This window comes from Scyliorhinus canicula, chromosome 13 (assembly GCF_902713615.1).
Source record: "Scyliorhinus canicula chromosome 13, sScyCan1.1, whole genome shotgun sequence".
Taxonomy (NCBI): Eukaryota; Metazoa; Chordata; class Chondrichthyes; order Carcharhiniformes; family Scyliorhinidae; genus Scyliorhinus; species Scyliorhinus canicula.
Window position 1 is genome coordinate 45,150,450 of NC_052158.1, and position 21,199 is coordinate 45,171,648.

At 47.9% G+C, this 21,199-nt stretch overlaps 2 protein-coding genes across 2 annotated transcripts in view; both read left to right on the plus strand.

The window, feature by feature from the left end:
• The window catches only part of LOC119976643 (zinc finger protein 721-like), a 999,221-nt gene that overhangs the window by 796,990 nt on the left and 181,032 nt on the right, over positions 1–21,199 (plus strand). The gene's annotated exons all lie outside the window — the stretch shown is intronic.
• The window catches only part of LOC119975585 (zinc finger protein 91-like), a 69,971-nt gene that overhangs the window by 25,280 nt on the left and 23,492 nt on the right, over positions 1–21,199 (plus strand). The window contains exons 7-8 of the mRNA XM_038815372.1: positions 8,021–8,139; positions 18,223–19,173. Of these exons, the coding sequence (XP_038671300.1) occupies positions 8,021–8,139; positions 18,223–19,173 (1,070 nt within the window). The remainder of the gene's footprint in view (positions 1–8,020; positions 8,140–18,222; positions 19,174–21,199) is intronic.

A 21,199-nucleotide genomic window follows, 5' to 3' on the forward strand; every position in this document is an offset into this window, starting at 1 on the left:
CTCCCGGCCTGGTTGAAGACACCGGGCCCAGTACTCCTCCGGAAGCACGTCAGGGCGCACAAAACTGACCCACTCGTAGAGAAAGTGCTCCTACTGCATTCGAACCCCCAGTACGCCTTCGTAGAGTTCCCTGACGGCCGTCAGGACACTGTATCCGTCCGGAACCTAACACCTGCAGGATCCAATCCCCCCACTACCACCGCCGAGGTACCCCTCACACTTCATCCCACCAACTCGCCCCCCACGCCCCCGCACCTACCAGTTCGCTACATTTTTTCGCGCACCTGCGCCAGCTAGCTCCCAGCGCCCCCAGTCGAACCAGATGGGTACGAAGCTCGGGTGGAGTCGCCCCCGGAGTCCGCCATCGTACCTCAACCGACGGTGCTCATCCAGCCACCAGAAGGGGCTGCAACCCCGGCGCTCTGCTGATCACAGCGGACAACTCGGACACCGGACACACTCAATCTGTAAGCCACCACCCCCGCCGGAGTTGATTTTTTTTACAGGGGGTGAATGTGGTGAATCACAGTAGCGTAATTCACACTGTATTACTATGTCTCTGTAAGCTCTGCACACGAGCAGTTGCACTGCTCTGCCACTAGGGGGAGATGCACTGAGAGTGTACAGGAGTTTGTACTGGGCTCCACCCTTGGCTCCACCGACGGCTCCTGCCCCCTAACCGGAAGTATAAAGGTTGATGCTGAGAGCCTGCCTGCTGTTCATCTGGAATTCATCGTGTCACAGGCAGGCTCTGTCGTAAGACGATTAAAACCACTGTTCACTTCTAACCACGTGTCGTGTGAATTGATGGTCTCATCAGTAAATATCTGGTTCAATTGCAGAGTTATTGCTGTGAGGACAGTCCAGGTTGAATAGTCCAGTGCCTGGAGCTGGAACCGGAAACAAACTCCCTGTCCATTCACACTGGCATTGCGGCTGCTTTGTGACATCATTGCTGGCCGCTGTGTGATTGGCTGCTGGCTCCTTTGTGATGTCAGCTGGAAACAGGTTTCAGCCCCTGGTTACGCTCCATCAGTGAGACATCACTCTGGGGGTGTGAGTCTCAGTGCTGGTGTGATGCCAGGTACGGAGGATGCTGTTATGTAAGGGATGGTACACTCATCATTTCAAATATGGATCTTATTCAATACGGACATTGGACAAAGAAGCTGTTCAAATATTGGGTTAGAGAGAATCACTGTATCCACAAAATGTCCTCTGACCATCAGGTGACACTGTCAGTCAGGGCAATAACTGATTGTCTTATAAAGAGAAAGGATTGTGACTGTCGGTGGCAGCAGCCCGAGTGAAATAGCAGCTTCTAGAGAAACCTGAGCACAGCCACTTGTGTTTTGAGGTGAGGTATTGGTTTAAGTAAAAACAATTAAGCTGCCATTCTGACCACAGTCAGAGAAGAGATCAGGACACTACAAGAAGGAGCTACACATCATGCTGAATGGTTTGATCTCCCTTCCCTCCTCCCCATTCCCCTTCCCCCTTCTGATTTCCCCTTCCCCCTCCTAATTCCCTCTTCCCCACTCCCCATTCCCCTTCCCCATTCCCCCTCCCGATTCCCCCTTCCGCCTCCTGATTCCCTCTTCCCCCTCCTGATTCCCTCTTCCCCCTCCTGATTCCCTCTTCCCCCTCCTGATTCCCTCTTCCCCCTCCCGAGTCCCCTTCCCCCTCCTCATTCCCCCTTCCCCCTCCTCATTCCGCCTTCCCCTCCTCATTCCCCCTTGCCCCTCCTGATTCCTCCTTGCCCCTCCTGATTCCCCCTTGCCCCTCCTGATTCCTCCTTCCCCCTCCTCATTCCCCCTCATCATACCCCTTCCCCCTCCCCATTCCCCTTCCTCATTCCCCCCTCCTCATTCCCCTTCCCCCATTCCCCTCCTGATTCCCTCTTCCCACTCCTGATTCCTCTTCCCCCTCCTGATTCCTCTTCACCCTCCTGATTCCCCTTCCCCCTCCTGATTCCCCTTCCCCCTCCTGATTCCCTCTTCCCCCTCCTGATTCCCCCTCCCCCTCATTCCCCCTTCCCACTCCTGAGTCCCCTTCCCCCTCCTCATTCCCCCATCCCCCTCATTCCCATTCCTCCTTATTCCCCCTTCCCCTTCCTCATTCCCCCTTCCCCCTCCTTTCCTCCTTCCCACTCCTCATTCCCCTTACCCCTCCTGATTCACCCTTCCCCCTCCTCATTCCCCCTTCACCCTCCTCATTCCCCTTCCCCCTCCCCCTCCTCATTCCCCCTCCCCCTCCTCATTCCACCTTACCCCTCCTCATTCCCCTTCCCCCTCCTCATTCCCCTTCCCCCTCCTCATTCGCCCTTCCCCCCTCCCCCTCCTGATTTCCCCTTGCCCGTCCTCATTCCCCCTTCAACAACCTGACCACCCCCTCATGATTTCCTCCTCCTGATTCCCCTTCCCCCTCCTGATTCCCTCTTCCCCCTCCTGATTCCCTCTTCCCCCTCCTGATTCCCCCTCCCCCTCATTCCCCCTTCCCACTCCTGAGTCCCCTTCCCCCTCCTCATTCCCATTCCCCCTTATTCCCCTTCCCCTTCGTTATTCCCCCGTCCCCCTCCTGCTCCTCATTCCCCCTTGCCCCTCCTGATTCCTCCTTCCCCCTCCTCATTCCCCTTCCCCCTCCTGATTCCTCCTTCCCCCTCCTCATTCCCCCTTCACCCTCCTCATTCCCCTTCCCCCTCCTCATTCCCCCTCCCCCTCCTCATTCCACCTTACCCCTCCTCATTCCCCCTTCCCCTCCTCGTTCCCCCTTCCCCCTCCTCATTCCCCCTTCCCCTCCTCATTCGCCCTTCCCCCTCCTCATTCCCCCTTCCCCCTCCTCATTCCCCTTCCCCCTCCCCATTCCCCCTTGCCCCTCCTCATTCCCCCTTCAACAACCTGATCACCCCCTCATGATTTCCTCCTCCTGATTCCACCGTTCCCCCATCTTAATTCCATCCCTCCCTCCTCTTGATTCCACCGTCTCCCCTCCTGATCCTCCTCCCCTTTCTCCATCACATTTCTTCCCTGTCCCCCTCCTGATTTCCCACCCCACCTTCCTGATCCCCCTGTCCCCCCTCCCCACCCTTCTGATTCCCTCCAGACAGATTCCTGGGATGGATGTGTCGGAGAGATTGAGTCGGTTAGGATTATATTCGCTGGAGTTCAGAAGAATGAGCGGGAATCTCACAGATCAATAAAATTCTGACCGGACTAGACGGTAAATGCAGGAGGGATGTTGCTGATGGTGGTGTTGTTCAGAACCAGTGGTCACAGTCTGAGGAGATGGAGTAGACCATTTAGGACAGAGATGAGGGAAAGTTTCTTCACCCAGAGGGTGGTGAGCCTGTGGAATTCATTACCACAGTAAGGAGTTGAAGCCAAAACACTGTGGACTGGATTCTCCTTTTGGGTGACTATGTTCTCCCGCCAGAGCTGAATCACACCAGTTTTAAGATCTCATGGAGTCGCAAAGCTGGGTGCAATTCACTGGGCTAAATCGCTGGCTTTGAAAGCAGACCAAGGCAGGCCAGTAGCATGGTTCGATTCCCGTAACAGCCTCCCCGAACAGGCGCCAGAATGTGGCGACTAGGGGCTTTTCACAGTAACCTCATTGAAGCCTACTCGTGACAATAAGCGATTTTTATTTCATTTCATGTAAATTTATGCATGGCGTGGAATATGAGGGATTCCCAGGGAATCCCATTATCGGGCTTCCATCTTGAGAGGTAAGTGCTGTGAAATCACAGGCTTGAATTACTGGAATGGACTTAGTGCTCGGAATGCACTTATACCCCTTTAATCTTGGGGAATAAGGACGGGCAGATGACGGAAGTATTAGTGAGGGATCACTTTGGGACCATTGAGCATAATTCCATTAGTTTTAAGATAGCTATGGAGAATGATAGTTCTGGCTCAAAAGTTAAAATTGGGGCAAGGCCAATTTCAGTGGTATTAGGCGGGAACTTTTGAAAGCTGATTGGGGAGCCTGTTTACAGGCAAGGGAACAGCTGATAAGTGGGAGCCTTTCAAAAGGGTGCAGAGTGCGCACATTCCTCTTAGAGTGAAGTATAAGGCTGGTAGAAGTAGGGAATCCTGGATGACTCGTGACATTGAGACCATGCCTGCTGGTATATGTGGCGGACCCAGAGGGGGGAATGCCGGGGGTGATGGAGCTGTTAGCGGAATTTGGGGGCTTCTCGGGCTATAAGCTGAACTTAGGAAAGAGCGAGGTATTTGTAGTGCACCCGGGAGATCAGGAGGAGGGAATTGGGAGGCTCCCCTTCAGGAGGGCAGTGAAGAGTTTCAGGTACCTGGGGGTGCAGGTGGCCAGGAGTTGGGGGGCTCTTCATAAGCTTAACTTCACCAGACTAGTGGAACAGATGGAGGAGGAATTTAAAAGGTTGGACATGGTGCCACTATCGCTGGCGGGCAGAGTGCAATCCGTCAAAATGACGGTTCTCCCGAGGTTCTTGTTCCTCTTCCAGTGCTTGCCCATCTTTATCCCTAGGGCCTTTTTTAAAAGGGTGACCAGCAGCATCATGGGATTTGTTTGGGCGCATGGCACCCCGAGGGTGAAGAAGGCCTTCTTGGAGCGGAGTAGAGATGGGGGGGAGCTGGCGTTGCCCAACCTCTCGGGGTACTACGTGTCGATGGTGCGTAAGTGGGTGATGGAGGGGGAGGGGGCAGCATGGAAACGGATGGAGAGAGCGTCCTGTGGGGATACCAGCCTGGGGGCCCTGGTAACGGCGCCGTGGCCGCTCCCTCCCAAGAGGTATACCACGAGTCTGGTGGTGGCGGCTATCCTCAAGATTTGGGGGCAGTGGAGGCGACATAGGGGAGAAGTGGGGGGCTCGATGGAGGCTCCGTTAAGGGGGAACCATAGGTTCGTCCCGGGGAACATGGATGGGGGATTTCGGGGATGGTATAGAGCGGGCATTAGACAGCTGAGGGACCTGTTTATCGACGGAAGGTTTGCGAGCCTGGGGGAGTTGGAGGAGAAATTTGGGCTCCCGCCGGGAAACATGTTTAGATATCTGCAGGTAAAGGCATTTGCTAGACGGCAGGTGGAGGGATTCCCTGCGCTCCCCGCGAGGGGGTGAGTGACAGGGTGCTCTCGGGGGTCTGGGTCGGGGAGGGGAAGATATCCGATATCTACAAGCTTATGCAGGAGGTGGAAGAGGCGTCAGTAGAGGAGCTGAAAACGAAGTGGGAGGGGGAACTGGGGGAACAGATCGAAGACGGGACATGGGCTGATGCCCTGGAGAGGGTAAATTCTTCCTCCTCGTGTGCGCGGCTTAGCTTCATCCAATTCAAGGTGCTGCATAGGGCCCACATGACTGGGACGAGGATGAGTAGGTTCTTTGGGGGTGAAGATAGGTGTGTCAGGTGCTCGGGGAGTCCAGCGAACCATGCCCATATGTTCTGGCCATGCCCGGCATTGGAGGAGTTCTGGAAGGGGGTGGCGAGGACGGTGTCAAGGGTGGTTGGATCCAGGGTCAAGCCAGGATGGGGACTCGCGATCTTTGGGGTTGGGGTAGAGCCGGGAGTGCAGGAGGCGAAAGAGGCCGGTGTGCTGGCCTTTGCGTCCCTAGTAGCCCGGCGAAGGATTTTGCTACAGTGGAAGGACGCGAGGCCCCCAAGCGTGGAGACCTGGATCAATGACATGGCGGGCTTCATTAAGCTTGAGAAGGTTAAATTCGCCCTGAGAGGATCGGTGCAAGGGTTCTTTAAACGGTGGCAACCTTTCCTCGACTTTCTGGCTCAACGATAGGGTACTGAGACAGTAGCAGCAGCAACCCAGGGGGATGGGGGGGGGGGGGGGGGGGGGGACGTTGATTATGTTGGTTTATTTTATTTAAATTTGATTTATTTAATTTTAATTTATGGTTAAGTTCTCTTGTTGGGGGGGGGGGGGCGGTGGGGGGAGTGTGATACATGTGATGTTACGGTATGGGGGGAATTGTGGGTGTTATGGGGCTGTTAGTTGCATATTACTGCTTGTTGCTATACTTGTTGTTATATTTTTATATTTTCTGTAAAAAATTCCAATAAAAATTATTTTTAAAAAAAGACATTGAGACCATGGTCAAAAGGAAGAAGGAAGCATATGACATGCATAGGCAGCTGGGATCAAGTGGATCCCTTGAAGAATATAGGGCTGGTCGGGGTAGAGTTAAGAGAGAAATCAGGAGGGCAAAAAGGGGACATGAGATTGTCTTGGCAGATAAGGCAAAGGAACTCCACAGAGCTTTTACAGACACATAAAGGGCAGAAGAGTGACTAGGGATAGGGTAGGCAAGGATAAAAAGGTCATCCATGTGTGGATCCACAAGAGATGGGAGAGGTCCAAAATGAATCTGTCTCGTCGGTACTGTAGGGAAAGGCCCGAATGTTAGGGAAATCGGGGAAATAAAAAGTGATATGTTGAGGAATGTACAAATTACAGAGAAGGAGGTGCTGGAGGTATTAAAGCTATCAAGATAGATAAATCCCTGGGACCTGATGAAATGTGTCCCAGGATGTTGTGGGAGGCTAGGAAGGAAATTGCCGGCCCCCTAGCTGAGATATTTGAATCATCGACAGCCACAGGAGAGGTGCCTGAAGAATAGAGGGGAGCAAATGTTGTGTCCTTGTTTAAGAAGGGATCCAGGGATAAGCCGGGGAACTACAGACGGGTGAGCCTAAAGTCTGTCGTGGGTAAGTTGTCAGAAGGTATTCTGAGGTTAGTATTGCTGCCACATGGCACCGAGGTCCCAAGTTTGATCCCAGCTCTGGGTCACTGTCCTTGTGGAGTTTCACATTCTCCCTGTGTTTGCGTGGGTTTCGCCCCCACAACCCAAAGATGTGCAGGGTCGATGGACTGGCCACGCTAAATTGCCCCTTAATTGGAAAAAATGAATTGGGTACTCCAAATTTTAAAAAAAGGTATTCTGAGGGACAGGATCTACAGGCATTTCGACAGACAAGAGCTAATTAGGGAAAGTCAGCATGGCTTTGTAAGGGGAAAGTCATGTCTCAGGAATTTGATTGAGTTTTTTGAAGGGGTGACCAAGAAGGTAGATGAGGACAGTGCGGTCGACGTTGTCTACATGGACTTTAGCAAGGCCTTTGACAAGATACCGCATGGTAGGTTGTTGCAAAAGGTTAAATCTCATGGAATCTAGGGTGAGGTAGCCAATTGGATACAAAATTGGCTTGGCGACTGAAGCCAAAGGGTGGATGTGGAGGGTTGTTTTTCAAACTGGAGGCCTGTGACCTGCAGTGTGCTTCAGGGGTCGGTGTTGGGTCCACTGTTATTTGTTATATATTGTTGTGGGCCAGGGAAAACTCCAATATATATTATGGAGTTCACCCGGCCTATAACTGTTTGTTGAATTTGGCTGGGATGAGCACAAGAGCCTGTCTTTCAGGTGTTATTCAACGGACTTCTTAGGCGCTTTTGATTGAAAGAAACAAGCTTTATTCTAAGAATTTAGTTAACATTTGTATAAACACACACAGCAAGAACTTTTATGAATTACAAACACAAAGACCCCACACAGCGACAGTAATCTGTGTACAACACTGAATGAATTCCCCCTTCACTGTTCCAATTCAATAACAAAATCCAAGTAAAACCAGAAAACCCTTTACAAATGTGTGGCCCACCACACGTCATTCTCACTGGTATAAGACTTGCTATTGATACTCTTTGCCCTTTTCAAACAGCAGAGTTGAGTTCCTTCCAGAAAACAATTATCTATTTTAAGTTACCAAGCAGTCCAGAAACAGCTTTTAAAATGAAGACCATCTCTTCTCTGCCTGACAGGGACATATATATCAAGATGAAGATAGAGACACTTCTTTCAACCTGTGCAGTTCAAACCAGTCGAAACTCAAAGTGAAAGTAAAAACTCACAGAGCCACAGCCCAGCTCCACATCCCAGCTCCACCCACACAAATGACATCACTGAAGCCAAGTGATAAGACAAAAACCTTTCTTAAAGGGACACTCTCATGACAATATATAAACGATTTAGATGAGAATGTAGGAGGCATTGTTTGTAAGCTTGCAAATGACACCAAGATTGGTGGCATAGTGGATAGTGAAGAAGGTCATATAAAATTGCAACAGGCTGTTGACCAATCGTGCCAGTTGGTAACACCTCGGGTGTTCTCTCCCCGGATGGTGTCACGATCACCTTTAGCATGGGCCTGATGTTCGATGTAAGCTGTCTGCCTTTGACAAAGCCCGTCTGGTCTTCTGCTACCACCTCTGGTACGCATTCGTCCAGCCTTTCGGCTAGGATCTTGGCCAGTATTTTCACGTCCATGTTTAGTAGCGAGATGGGTCTGTAGGAACTGCATTCTGTTGGGTCTTTTGTATTTTTTAGCTATCAGCGAGATTGAAGCTTGTGCTAGTCTAGGCGGCTGGGTACCCCTCACCAGTGAGTGATGAACATGTCCCACATTTGTAGAGCCAGTGCGGTCGCAGATCCTGATGCCTTCCCCGCCTGCATGGAGCTAATACTCTCCGTGACTTCTCCCAGTTCTAACGGTGCTTCCAGGTCCCGTCTCCTATCCTCCCCTATGAATGGCATGTCCAGTTCATTGAGGAACTGCAGAATTTAGCCACTCGGCCCATTGAATCTGCTCCGCCATTCAATCATGTGACTTTCACTTTAGTAATGGAGAGGAATAGGTGCGTGCAACAGGGCAAGATTTACAATTGGGGGAAGGGTAAATACAATGCTGTCAGACAAGAATTGAAGTGCATAAGTTGGGAACATAGGCTGTCAGGGAAGGACACAAGTGAAATGTGGAACTTGTTCAAGGAACAGGTACTACATGTCCTTGATACGTATGTCCCTGTCAGGCAGGGAAGAGATGGTCGAGTGAGGGAACCATGGTTGACAAGAGAGGTTGAATGTCATGTTAAGAGGAAGAAGGAGACTTATGTAAGGCTGAGGAAACAAGGTTCAGACAGGGCGCTGGAGGGATACAAGATAGCCAGGAGGGAACTGAAGAAAAGGATTAGGAGAACTAAGAGAGGGCATGAAAAATCTTTGGCGGGTAGGATGAAGGAAAACCCCAAGGTCTTTTACACATATGTGAGAAATATGAGAATGACTAGAGTGAGGGTAGGTCCGATCAAGGACAATAGCGGGAGATTGTGTATTGAGATAGGAGAGGTCCTGAATGAGTACTTTTCTTCAGTATTTACAAATGAGAGGGGCCATATTGTTGGAGAGGACAGTGTGAAACAGACTGGTACACTTGAGGAGATACTTGTTAGGAAGGAAGATGTGTTGGGCATTTTGGAAAACTTGAGGATAGACTAGTCCCCCGGGCCTGACGGGATATATCCAAGGATTCTATGGGAAGCAAGAGATGAAATTGCAGAGCCGTTGGCAACGATCTTTTCGTCCTCACTGTCAACAGGGGTGGTACCAGGGGATTGGAGAGTGGCGAATGTTGTGCGCCTGTTCAAAAAAGGGAATAGGGATAACCCTGGGAATTACAGGCCAGTTAGTCCTACTTCGGTGGCAGGCAAAGTAATGGAAAGGGTACTGAGGGATAGGATTTCTGAGCATCTGGAAAGACACAGCTTGATTAGGGATAGTCAGCACGGATTTGTGAAGGGTAGGTCTTGCCTTACAAGTCTTATTGAATTCTTTGAGGAGGTGACCAAGCATGTGGATGAAGGTAAAGCAGTGGATGTAGTGTACATGAATTTTAGTAAGGCATTTGATAAGGTTGCCTATGCAGAAAGTAAGCCGTACTGAAACCATACGGCAATTTACTCAAAATGCTTATCTCTCCGAGAAAATCACATTTTTTCCAAAATGAATGTTTGCGCAAAATTAGTACATTTTCATTCAAGCTGCTCTGAGCTAACCAATAGAAGTCAGAGAGTGGTGGTGGTTGGAAAATATTCAGCCTGGAGCCCAGTTACCAGTGGCGTACCGCAGGTATCAGTTCTGGGTCCTCTGCTGTTTGTGATTTTCATTAATCACTTGGATGAGGGAGTTGAAGGGTGGGTTAGTAAATTTGCAGACGATACGAAGATTGGTGGAGTTGTGGAAAGTGAGGAGGGCTGTTGTCGGCTGTAAAGAGACATAGATAGGATGCAGAGCTGGGCTGAGAAGTGGCAGATGGAGTTTAACCCTGAAAAGTGTGAGGTTGTCCATTTTGGAAGGGCAAATATGAATGTGGAATACAGGGTTAACGGTAGGGTTATTGGCAATGTGGAGGAGCAGAGAGATCTTGGGGTCTATGTTCATAGATTTTTGAAAGTTGTCACTCAAGTGGATAGAGCTGTGAAGAAGGCCTATGGTGTGCTAGCGTTCATTAGCAGAGGGATTGAATTTAAGAGCCTTGAGGTGATGATGCAGCTGTACAAAACTTTGGTAAGGCCACATCTGGAGTACTGTGTGCAATTCTGGTCGCCTCATTTTAGGAAGGATGTAGAAGCTTTAGAAAAGGTGCAAAGAAGATTTAGCAGGATGTTGCCTGGAATGGAGAGAATGGTTGAGGGTGCTAGGCCTTTTCTCATTGGAACGGAGAAGGATGAGGGCGACTTGATAGAGGCTTATAAGGTGATCAGGGGAATAGATAGAGTAGACAGCCAGAGACTTTTCCCCCAGGTGGAACAAACCATGACAAGGGGACATAAATTTAAGGTGAATGGCGGAAGATATAGGGGGGATAAAGAACAAAGAACAAAGAAAATTACAGCACAGGAACAGGCCCTTCGGCCCTCCCAGCCTGCGCCGATCCAGATCCTTTATCTAAACCTATCTCCTATTTTCCAAGGTCTACTTCCCTCTGTTCCCACCCGTTCATATACCTGTCCAGATGCATCTTAAATGATGCTATCGTGCCCGCCTCTACCACCTCCGCTGGTAAAGCGTTCCAGGCACCCACCACCCTCTGCGTAAAAAACCTTCCACGCACATCTCCCTTAAACTTTCCCCCTCTCACCCTGAAATCGTGACCCCTTGTAACTGACACCCCCACTCTTGGGAAAAGCTTGTTGCTATCCACCCTGTCCATACCTCTCATAATTTTGTAGACCTCAATCAGGTCCCCCCTCAATCTCCGTCTTTCCAACGAAAACAATCCTAATCTACTCAACCTTTCTTCATAGCTAGCACCCTCCATACCAGGCAACATCCTGGTGAACCTCCTCTGCACCCTCTCTAAAGCATCCACATCCTTCTGGTAATGTGGCGACCAGAACTGCACGCAGTATTCCAAATGTGGCCAAACCAAAGTCCTATACAACTGTAACATGACCTGCCAACTCTTGTACTCAATACCCCTTCCGATGAAGGCAAGCATGCTGTACACCTTCTTGACCACTCTATCCACCTGCGTTGCCACCTTCAGGGTACAATGGACCTGAACTCCCAGATCTCTCTGTACATCAATTTTCCCCAAGACCCTTCCGTTGACCATGTAGTCCGCTCTTGAATTTGATCTTCCAAAATGCATCACCTCGCATTTGCCTGGATTGAACTCCATCTGCCATTTCTCTGCCCAACTCTCCAATCTATCTATATTTTGTTGTATTCTCTGACAGTCCTCCTCGCTATCTGCAACTCCACCATTCTTAGTATCATCTGCAAACTTGGTAATCACACTACCTATACCTTCCTCCAGGTCATTTATGTATATCACAAACAACAGTGGTCCGAGCACGGATCCCTGTGGAGCACCACTAGTCACCCTTCTGCATTTTGAGACACTCCCTTCCACCACTACTCTCTGTCTCCTGTTGCCCAGCCAGTTCTTTATCCATCTAGCTAGTACACCCTGAACCCCATACGACTTCACTTTTTCTATCAACCTGCCATGGGAAACTTTATCAAACGCCTTACTAAAGTCCATGTATATAACATCTACAGCCCTTCCCTCATCAATTAACTTTGTCACTTCCTCAAAGAATTCTATTAGGTTTGTAAGACATGACCTTCCCTGCACAAAACCATGCTGCCTATCACTGATAAGTCTATTTTCTTCCAGATGTGAATAGATCCTATCCCTCAGTATCTTCTCCAACAGTTTGCCTACCACTGACGTCAAGCTCACAGGTCTATAATTCCCTGGATTATCCCTGCTACCCTTCTTAAACAAAGGGACAACATTAGCAATTCTCCAGTCCTCCGGGACCTCACCCATGCTCAAGGATGCTGCAAAGATATCTGTTAAAGCCCCAGCTATTTCGACCCTCAGATGTCAGAGGTAGGTTCTTTACCCAGAGAGTAGTGGGGGCATGGAATGCACTGCCTGTGGAAGTAGTTGAGTCGGAAACATTAGGGACCTTCAAGCGGCTATTGGATTGGTACATGGATTACGGTAGAATGATGGAGTGTAGATTAATTTGTTCTTAAGGGCAGCACGGTAGCATTGTGGATAGCATAATTGCTTCACAGCTCCAGGGTCCCAGGTTCGATTCCAGCATGGGTCACTGTCTGTGCGGAGTCTGCACATCCTCCCCACGTGTGCGTGGGTTTCCTCCGGGTGCTCCAGTTTCCTTCCACAGTCCAATGATGTGCAGATTAGGTGGATTGGCCATGATAAATTGCCCTTAGTGTCCAAAATTGCCCTTAGTATTGAGTAGGGTTACTGGTTTATAGGGATAGGGTGGAGGTGTTGACCTTGGGTAGGGTGCTCCTTCCAAGAGCCGGTGCAGACTCGATGGGCCAAATGGCCTCCTTCTGCATTGTAAATTCTATGATAATCTATGATTAATCTAGGTCAAAGGTTCGGCACAGCATCGTGGGCCGAAGGGCCTGTTCTGTGCTGTATTTTCCTATGTTCTATGGCTGATATTTTTCTCATCCCCATTCGCCTGCCTTCTCCCCACAACCCCATATCCTCTTATTAGTCAGGAACCTATCTATCTCCGTGTCGCGTCTTTTCGTCCGACGTCACTTCGTCCAACGACACTTCGTCCACGTCTTTTGGTCCAACGTCTTTTTGTCCGCCCGTCTTTTGGCCCAACGTCACTTCGTCCAATTATCCAATTACAAATTAACTCCGTATAAAACCATTTAATTGATAAAATGCAAGTACAATACAGCAAGTGAATTTAATTGCTAAAATGTAAGTAATTGATAAAATGCAAGTAAAATGCAAGTTGAAAAATGCAGATAAAAAATCTAAAAATGCAGTTAAAAAATCTAAAAGTTTACTAATTACTTAAAATTCCCAAAATTACTTAAAATTGATGTAAATTGTAAGCAACATTCCTCAAGAAATCAATTTTTGTTGTAGAATCATATTGAACGACCAATCTTTTGAGGCGTTCAGTTATTTTCTTATATCGCGTACATGAAGTCGACTGATCTCCCCAAAGAATTTGAGCCTTTTTGCCTATTATGGACCCTTCCTCTTCCTTCAGAGTTTTGATTAACCTCCGGATATTCAAATGAGCTCCACCCGCCGAACGCTTTATCGCAGAATGAAACCCCTCAGCAGCATTATTTGTTATTTGCGAATTAAGAAAGAGAACGGTAATATCTATCCTTTAACGAGGCTCGTTAAAGGAAAGAGAACGATAATAACTATCCTTTAACGAGGCTCGTTAAAGGAAAGAGACCTTTAAAAATAAAAATCCTTTATTGCATATTATACCTTGCTATGTGCATTAGAGAAGATTTCTATTTACAAAAAGTTATTGTGGGGAGTGGAGTGGAGTGCTATTAAGCAAGTTACAAAAAGTCAAGTCACAAAAAGTCTTTGACGAAAAAAATCATCGGACAAAAAGACGTTGGACCAAAAGACGGGCGGACAAAAAGACTTTGGACCAAAAGACGTGGACGAAGTGTCGTTGGACGAAGTGACGTCGGACGAAAAGACATAGCACCATCTATCTCTGTCTTAAACTCAGTGATTTGGCCTCCACAGCCTTCTGCGGCAAAGAGTTCCACAGATTCTCCACCCTCTGGCTGAAGAAATTCCTCCTCATCTCTATTTTAAAGGATTGTCCCTTTAGTCTGAGATTGTGTCCTCTTTATCCTATAAATTGAAACATCCTGTCCATGTCCACTCTATCCAGGCCTCGCAGTATCCTGTAAGTTTCAATAAGATTCCCCCTCCTCCTTCTAAACTCCAACAAAAACAGACCCAAAGTCCTCAACCGTTCCTCATACAAGTTCTTCATTCCAGCGATCATTCTTGTGAACCTCCTGTGGACCCTGTCCAAGGCCAGCACATCCTTCTTCAGATACGGGGCCGAAAATTGCTCACAATACTGCCAATGGGGTCTGACCAGAGCCTTGTACAGCTTCAGAAGTGCATCCCTGGTCTTGTATTGTAGCCCTCTCGACATGAATAGTAACATTTCATTTGCCTTCCCAACTGCCGTCTGAACCTGCACGTTAGCTTTGTGGGTCCTTGAAGTCTCTTCATGCTTCTGATTTCCTAAGCATTTTGCCATTTAGAAAATAGTCTATGCCTCCATTCCTCCTTCCAAAGTGCATAACCTTACACTTTTTCACATTGTATTCCATCTGCCACTTCTTTGCCCACTCTCCTAGCTTGTCCAAATCCTTTTGCAGCCCCCCCCCCCCCCCCCCTCGATACTCCCTGACCCTCTACAGATCTCTGTATCCTCTCAAACTTAGCAACAGTGTCTTCAGTTCCTTCTTCCAGATCATTAATGTGTATTGTGAAAAGTTGTGCTCCCAGCACAGACCCCTGAGGCACACCACTAGTCACTGGCTGTCATTCTGACCACTCTCTGCCTTATGCCAGTCAGCTAATCCTCTATCCATGCCAGGATCTTACCCTTAACACCATGGGCTCTTAACTTATTTAACAGTCTCCTATGTGGCACCTTGTCAAAGGCCTTCTGGAAATCTAAATTATTCACGTCTGCTGGTTTGTCTAACTTCTATGGTACCTCCTCAAAGAACTCTAACATATTTGTCACACATGACCTCCCCTTGACGAAGCCGTGCTGACTCAGTCCTATTTTACCATGCACTTCCAAGTACTCTGCAATATCATCTTTAATAATGGACTCTAATATCTGACCAATGACCGAGGTCAGGCTAACCGGCCTATAAGTTCCCGTCTTCTGCTTCCCTCCCTTCTTAAACAGCGGTGTTTTATTAGACACTTTCCAGTCTTCTGGGACCCTTCCTGCCTCCAGTGATTCCTGAAAGATCACCACCAATGCCTCCACATTCTCCTCAGCTATCTCTTTTAGAACCCTGGGGTGTAGTCCGTCCAGTCCAGGTTATTTATCCACCTTCAGCTTTTCAGTTTTCCCAGAACCTTCTCCTTAGTGACGGCCACTGCACCCCTCTACCCCCTGATTCTCCTGGAGCTCTGGTATCCCACTGGTGTCTTCCAACGGGAAGACTGATGCAAAGTAACTATTCAGTTCCTCTGCCATTACTTTGTTTCCTATTATTACTTCTCAAGTGATTCAATGTCTATTTTTGCTTCTCTCTTACCTTTACATATTGAAAAAAACTTCCTATCTTGTTTAATATTATTAGCTAGCTTGCACTCATATTTCATCTTCTTCCCCCTTATTGCTTTTTTAGTTGTCCTCTGCTCGCTTTTAAAGGCTTCCCAAGAATCGTTGCCACTTCGTATGCTTTTTATTTTGCTTTTATGCTGTCCTTGATTTCCTGGTCAGCCATGGATGTCTTGTCCTCACCTTAGCATGTTTCCTCCTCCTTAAGATGAATTTCTGTTGTGCCTCCCGAATGACCCTCAAAAACACCTGCCATTGCTGTTCCACTGTCTTCCCTGCTGGGCTCCTTTTCCAATCAACTCTGGCCTGCTCCTCCCTCATGTCTTTGTAGTTACCCTTATCCAATTGTAATACCGTTACATCTGATTCCAGCTTCTCCCTCTGAAAGTGATTGCTTGCAAGGCCATTTTGTTCCAAGTTGCCACGAGTGGCCTGTTGTAGCCAATCTAATGCCCTCATTCCTTCTTTATCTGTATTTCCCTTGTGGTGTCTTCTTCTCCTCCTCCCCCCCTCATCTTTTCTTCCCCATCCCATATCCGCTTCCCCTTCCCCATTTTTTCCCCTAGCCGTCCCTCTGTTCCCGATGCCTGCCACCCCCCTCGCCAGGCGCTTTCCCCCTTGCGAGGAGGGCTCCAGATCTCATAAGATGCCCTTCCCTCACCCTCCATCCTCACTTCCTTCACCCTCCGTTACCCCTTCCCTCACCCTACATCACCCACATCCGCCATCTCAGACACCCATCAACATGGTTAAATGATAACATGTGACAAGATTCTTCATTTTTTGTTTTCTGTGACTGGTGAGAGACTGTTTTCTCCAGACAACGGAGTAAAAGAATAAAAGTTTGATGCTGCCAGTGTTGAATACATCTCCCTTATTGCTGCTGAAGTGCCTGCCCTCCATTCCTCCCCTGCCCCAGTGAAGATTGTAGATCTAAGGTGCGCTGCTCCATTGCACGGTCCTCAAATCATTTCTCTCCCTCTTGAAGGTGTCTGCTCCTCATTCCTTTACGACTAGTTTTCTGTTTTGTCAAGTGGTGAGTGCCATTTATTTCTGACTCGACTAAAACTGGGAAAGGCTGTAAGAAAACCTCTAGGAATTTGACATCCTGTTGTCAGATGGTTTTGCAAATGAGCAGCATGTGGGTGAGCATAGACCCTTGGTAGGAACCAAAGCGGTGGTTCGCCATTGCAGGACATTCTCCGCACACACAGAACAGGTAAAACCTGGCCAAGCGATAGCAGTCCGACTGACTGGACAAAAGGTGTTCTCCAACTTGAACGCAGATGGGTATCAGATGAAGAATGCTATTCCCACACTAGAAATCTCTGTCAAACGTTTACCAGGGGAACTGAGACAGCAGCTGCAATAAGTGAGGTTTTATTCAGATGGGACAATGACAAGTTTAAATCCCCACCTGATCTGCTGCTCAAAGTCACCTCCGTTTCCCCGGTCAGTTTCCCAAACACCCAAACTTCAGGAAACTCCTGTTCCTGCAGAAATATTTGGATTGTCTGTGAGAGACGTCAATCAGAGAGCCCACCCACTCTGCCCATTCTCTCCTCTTCCTCTACCACAGCTGCTTCACTTCCTGTAGGGACTCAAAACCAAGTCAGGAGATGGTGAGTGAAGGAGCAGAATTTACAATCATTACATTGCACAATATCCACACTAATGTTCAGGCAGTCTGACTATCCTGTGGGAAATCAGCTGTGGAAATGCCCCTTATGCTGTGTGAGAAGATCCAGCTCACAGACCTGTTTACTCGGTGCTTTGTGCTGAACTGTTTGATTGGCTGTGTGTTGGGTATTGAGGGTGTTTATTGGAAGCATTTCCCTTCTGATTTACAGGCTGAGTTTTGTTGATGGGTCAGTGCTGAATATGAGAAGGTGAGGTGTAATTATCTGGGAGGGGCAGAGACACATTTACTGAAATGTCTTTTAATGTCTTCTTTAAAGATTTTGCCTGAAGGCCTCTGCCTTCCTCAAAAGCCTGGCTTGGCTAGTTTTGCCCAGTGCTGTGTGTGAGGGCTGAATTTGGGATGTGCAGTCTGAGTGAGTGCAGTGTATCTAATTTCCCAGGATAAACCTGAACCCTTCAATCAGCTACACTGAAGCAATATTTTACTCAGATTCCAGCACTTCACGTCCAGTGTGATTTCTTGGAAAACAAGGGGAGAAATTTCTAAATCTCCATTGTCCCTGTGCAAGAGTTTCTAACTGAGCAGTCAGCCCCTTCAGCAAAGCAGAAGAGAGAGTAGGAAGAAATCATGTTTCCTTTTCCTCTTTTACAGAAGGATTGCACCGTACTACACCAGAGAATACAGAGAGGATAGACACCACAGATAGATCCTGACCATCACCCAAGGTTCAACTATACAACTGTGGGAAGAAATCCAGTCCCTTCACAGAATTGCTCAACACAGAGATGGTTGAACAGTGAAGCCATTATCTGGAAATCGGTCAGTTCAGGGGAGCTTTGACATATAATCAGATCTGAAACTGGTCAGTGGTGTGGAACTTTCCATCAGAACCAATCTTTCCGAAGTTTCAGCTGTGGGTGATCGGTCAGGGTGAGGCTGGGAAGAAGTGTGATAGGGCTCCAAGTGTGGTGAGAGCTTCAATCATTCGTCGAGCCTCATGAACCACTGACTCATTCCTACAGATGTGAGGAGTGCAAGGAGGACTCCAGATTTCATAAGATCTCCAAACACACAAGGAATACCTGTTGTACCACTGGTAGTAGACCAGCCATATGGAAGAGAAACCATTGAAGTGTGAGGTGTGTGACCGAGCCTTCACACAGTTATCTATCCTCGTGCAACACCAACGAATTCACACAGGGGAGAAACCATTCACGTGTGAGGTGTGTGACAAATCATTCTCCCGTTCATCTCACTTTAAGGTACACCGACGCATTCATACAGGGGAGAAACCATTTACATGCAAGGTGTGTGAGAAATCATTCTCTGACCCATCGACACTCTGCAAACATCAACGCATTCACACAGGGGAGAAACCATTCACCTGCGAAATTTGTGACAAATCCTTCTCGCGGTCATCGATCCTCCGTTCACACCGACAGGTTCATACAGGGGAAAAGCTGTTCACATGTGAAGTGTGTGACAAAGCCTTCACATTGTCATCAAATCTTCTGCGCCATCAGACAGTCCACACAGGGGAGAAACCCTTCAAGTGTGAGGTTTGCAATAAAGCTTTTGCAATCTCCACAAGGCTCCTGATACATCAGAGCATTCACACAGAGGAGAAACCCTTTAGGTGTGAAATTTGTGAGATGGCTTTCACCCAATACTCCCACCTCCTGACACACCAGAGGATTCACACTGGGGAGAAACCTTTCAAGTGTGAAGTGTGTGACCGAACATTCACACAGTCATCGACACTTGTGCAACACCGACGCATTCACACAGGGGAGAAACCATTCACGTGTGAAGTGTGCAACAAATCCTTCTCGCAGTTAACCAACCTCCATGCACATCAGCGCATTCACACGGGGGAGAAACCATTCATGTGCGAAGTGTGCAATAAGTCCTTCTCACGATCATCGACCCTCCGCGTACACCAGCGCATTCACACAGGAGAGAAACCATTCCGATGTTTGCTGTGTGATAAAGCTTTTACAAACTCATCAACTCTCCTTGTACACCAGAGGATACACAGGGGAGTAACTCTCCAGGTGTGAGATTTAAGATAAAAGTCCTCCTGATGTTTCCAAACCTCCTGAACACCAGTGAATTCACATGGGAGAGAAACCACTCTGGTGTGAGGTGTGTGACAAATCTTTCACACAGTCAGTGTATCTCTGTGACCATCGCACAGCGAGGAAACCCCATCAGCGTTAGTTCTGTAATAAAACCTTTACACCGTTGTTGGACCTCCTGGAACATCTATGAAGACAAACCCTTCCAGTGTGATGTGTGTCAGGATTGTTTCACCTACTCCTCTCTCACCAAACACCAACATCTCCACACAGACTTAGACCCAGCTCATCACCTTCCCTACCACTGAGAGTTTGTTGTTTACCCTCCTGTGCTCAAACGGGAGCTTCCAAAGCATCATCTGTCTCAACAGTGTCTGTCTCCAACCATCAGTCCAATCATTTCAAGAAGGTCAACTTAACCTTTGACCAGATGGCCAAACATCCACAAAAGATGACAGCAATCTGTATAGAAGCTGCTGTATAAACTCAGCATCCTTTCAGTGCAGTGTCAGGGACAAGTCACTCTGACTCTCACTCTGACCAATAAGACAATCAGATACTCAGTGGTTGGAAAGGTTTCAGCTTCTGATCTACCAGCACAAGCATGCGGGGGAGCAGCCATTCCTGGGGTAGTAATGGAGGGACTTCAATTAGCCTCAGTCTCTCTGGTCTATGGAGGGAGAGAATCAGCTGGGAATCCCGGTCCTCATCAGTGAGCCCAGCTGGGAAGTCAGAGGGAGGACAGGATGTGTCTCGGCTGTGACAGTTTCCATTGTCTCTCAACATCCACTATCTGGGTCTACACCTGCTGAATGACCACTCGACCAGAGCACCAGAGGACAATCACTATCCAGTCTGTACACCCGGTCAGTACCTGGAGGATTAGAAGGAATGTGAGAGGACAAGAGCTTGTATTTATACAGCATTTTGATATGGTCAAACATCCCAAGGTGTTTCATAGAGACGTAATCAGAGAGCAATTGATACCAAGACAAAGAAGGAGATATTAGGAGGGAATGATCAAAAATATGGTCAAAAAGGTGGGATTTAAGAGGATCCTAAAGGAAGAAGAGAGTTAAAGATTCAGAGAGGTTTCAGGAGGAAATTCTGAAGATCTCAATGCCCAAGGTGAATCTCTTGATCGAGAAAAACCCTTTTCGATCGGCTTGGATAGATACAAGAAAACACGGGTATTACAATCTTCAAAATTATTCACACAAAATATGATTCAGACACAAAACTGAAGGACGCTGACCAGATTATGATCACTTGATGTTGGTATCATCTGCTCTGAGCTCAGGGCCCCTTCTTCTGCGATGGAATGCACAGATTGTCGCTGACGATGTGTTCCGATGTTCCTTTTATACAGGTTCTGCCGCTGCTGAGTCATAGTTATACACCCACACCTGGCCCGAGTTCTATTTTCTCATCAAGACTTCAGTTCATTAACAGAAATACATAGAATATTTCTGTTCAGCCATTGTCATTCAATCAAGATCCATTGTCCTCTGAAACACCATTGTCTGACCAGCTATTAGCCCATTATGGAGTCTGATGCCCTCTTTGTTTATCATTCCTCCCACTGCAAAGTTGATCACTCCTGCCTTGAAGTTAGTTACATATCCACAGCATGATCTTTTGCCTTTTAACTACTGTGAGTGGGTAATCACAAAGTTTCATATAGCGATAATGATTTTCTGTGTTGCCTTGAGCGTTCTGGCAGATGGCCAATATCGATTCCAGACAGGGCCTTATCTGGTAGTTTCTGATTCTGGTCTATGTGTTTTTCCCCTCTGTCAGCCTGTCCCCAGTACCATATTCCTGCCTTTGATCCCATAAGTGTAAACGCACGTGATCACTAGTTTGGGCAACCCTATTTCCCAGAGTGAGTAGGAGATACATACTTCCTTCACAACATTCAAAGCTTAACCAATTACATACTTGGTCACAATTATTAAAAGCTTGTTTAATTACATTTTAAAAAATCAATCCCTACTTCTTA